At 54.3% G+C, this 869-nt stretch overlaps 1 gene segment (V, D, J or C); it reads left to right on the forward strand.

Annotated features, from left to right (window-relative positions):
- Nucleotides 1-60: 60 nt before the first annotated feature.
- On the forward strand, nucleotides 61-861 carry LOC106632185 (the record flags this gene model as incomplete). The annotated part of the segment is given in 2 exon segments: nucleotides 61-112; nucleotides 620-861. Coding segments are annotated over 2 exon segments (294 nt in total), but the record flags the coding sequence as incomplete, so codon positions are not given.
- Between the last annotated feature and the right edge of the window lie 8 nt (nucleotides 862-869).

Raw genomic sequence — 869 nt, forward strand, 5'->3', positions numbered from 1 at the left:
AGCCAGAGCACGGGGCCGGGGCTCGGGGGCACAGCGAGGCTCGGCCGGCGGAGCGGCGCCATGCGGCGGGCTCGGGGCGCGGGGCTGGCGGCGCTGGCCGCGCTGCTCATCGGTGCGTGGGGGCTGCGAAGGGGCCGAGTCCGGGCTATGTGATCCCGCCGATCCCCGCACGCTGTCGTCCTGCCTGGTTTATTCACAGGCCAATGTCCGCAAGCTGTTCTCTTGTTTTTATTTCCCTCTTTTCCATCCCGTATGCCCTCAGAAATCTCCTGATTCTATTCTATGTCGAACCTGCTCAAACATTCAATTCCTCTCCTTCTTTAGTACTTACAATGTCCTTAGCAGTTCTAACATTTTCTTAGGCATTTTAACTTTTCTCTTATTTTTGCGCCTTCTCCCTCATCCCCCCATTCTCCAGTGACTGCTCTGTTCTTCCTATCATTCACGCATTCATCTCTCCACAAATCAGTAATGGACACTTCCATTCCTCCTTATTTTGAAATCCCCTCGGTACTGTTTTTCCCATCATCTCTGTACTTTCCTGACTGTTTCTGCGGGATTTGATCTGTGCAGTGGGGCAGGATAGGATTTCAGTCTTGTTTTTTTCTGTTCCTGGCAGTGGCTTCAGGCAGAGCCCAGGTGCAGCAGGAGCCATTCCTGGAGACCACCGAGGGCACCAGCATCAACATCACCTGCACACATACCAAGAAAATAAGCGGCGATTACATCCATTTCTACCGTCAGCTCCCAGGACGAGCACCTGAATTCATGGCACTCTCTTCTAGAGGCTCCAAACCACTGCCGGACAATGCAGGAACGCTGTCGGTGTCGCAGGATGGGCTTTCGAGCTCGCTGTGGCTCGCTGAGCC

Source organism: Geospiza fortis, unplaced genomic scaffold, assembly GCF_000277835.1.
Source record: "Geospiza fortis unplaced genomic scaffold, GeoFor_1.0 scaffold1782, whole genome shotgun sequence".
Lineage (NCBI taxonomy): Eukaryota > Metazoa > Chordata > Aves > Passeriformes > Thraupidae > Geospiza > Geospiza fortis.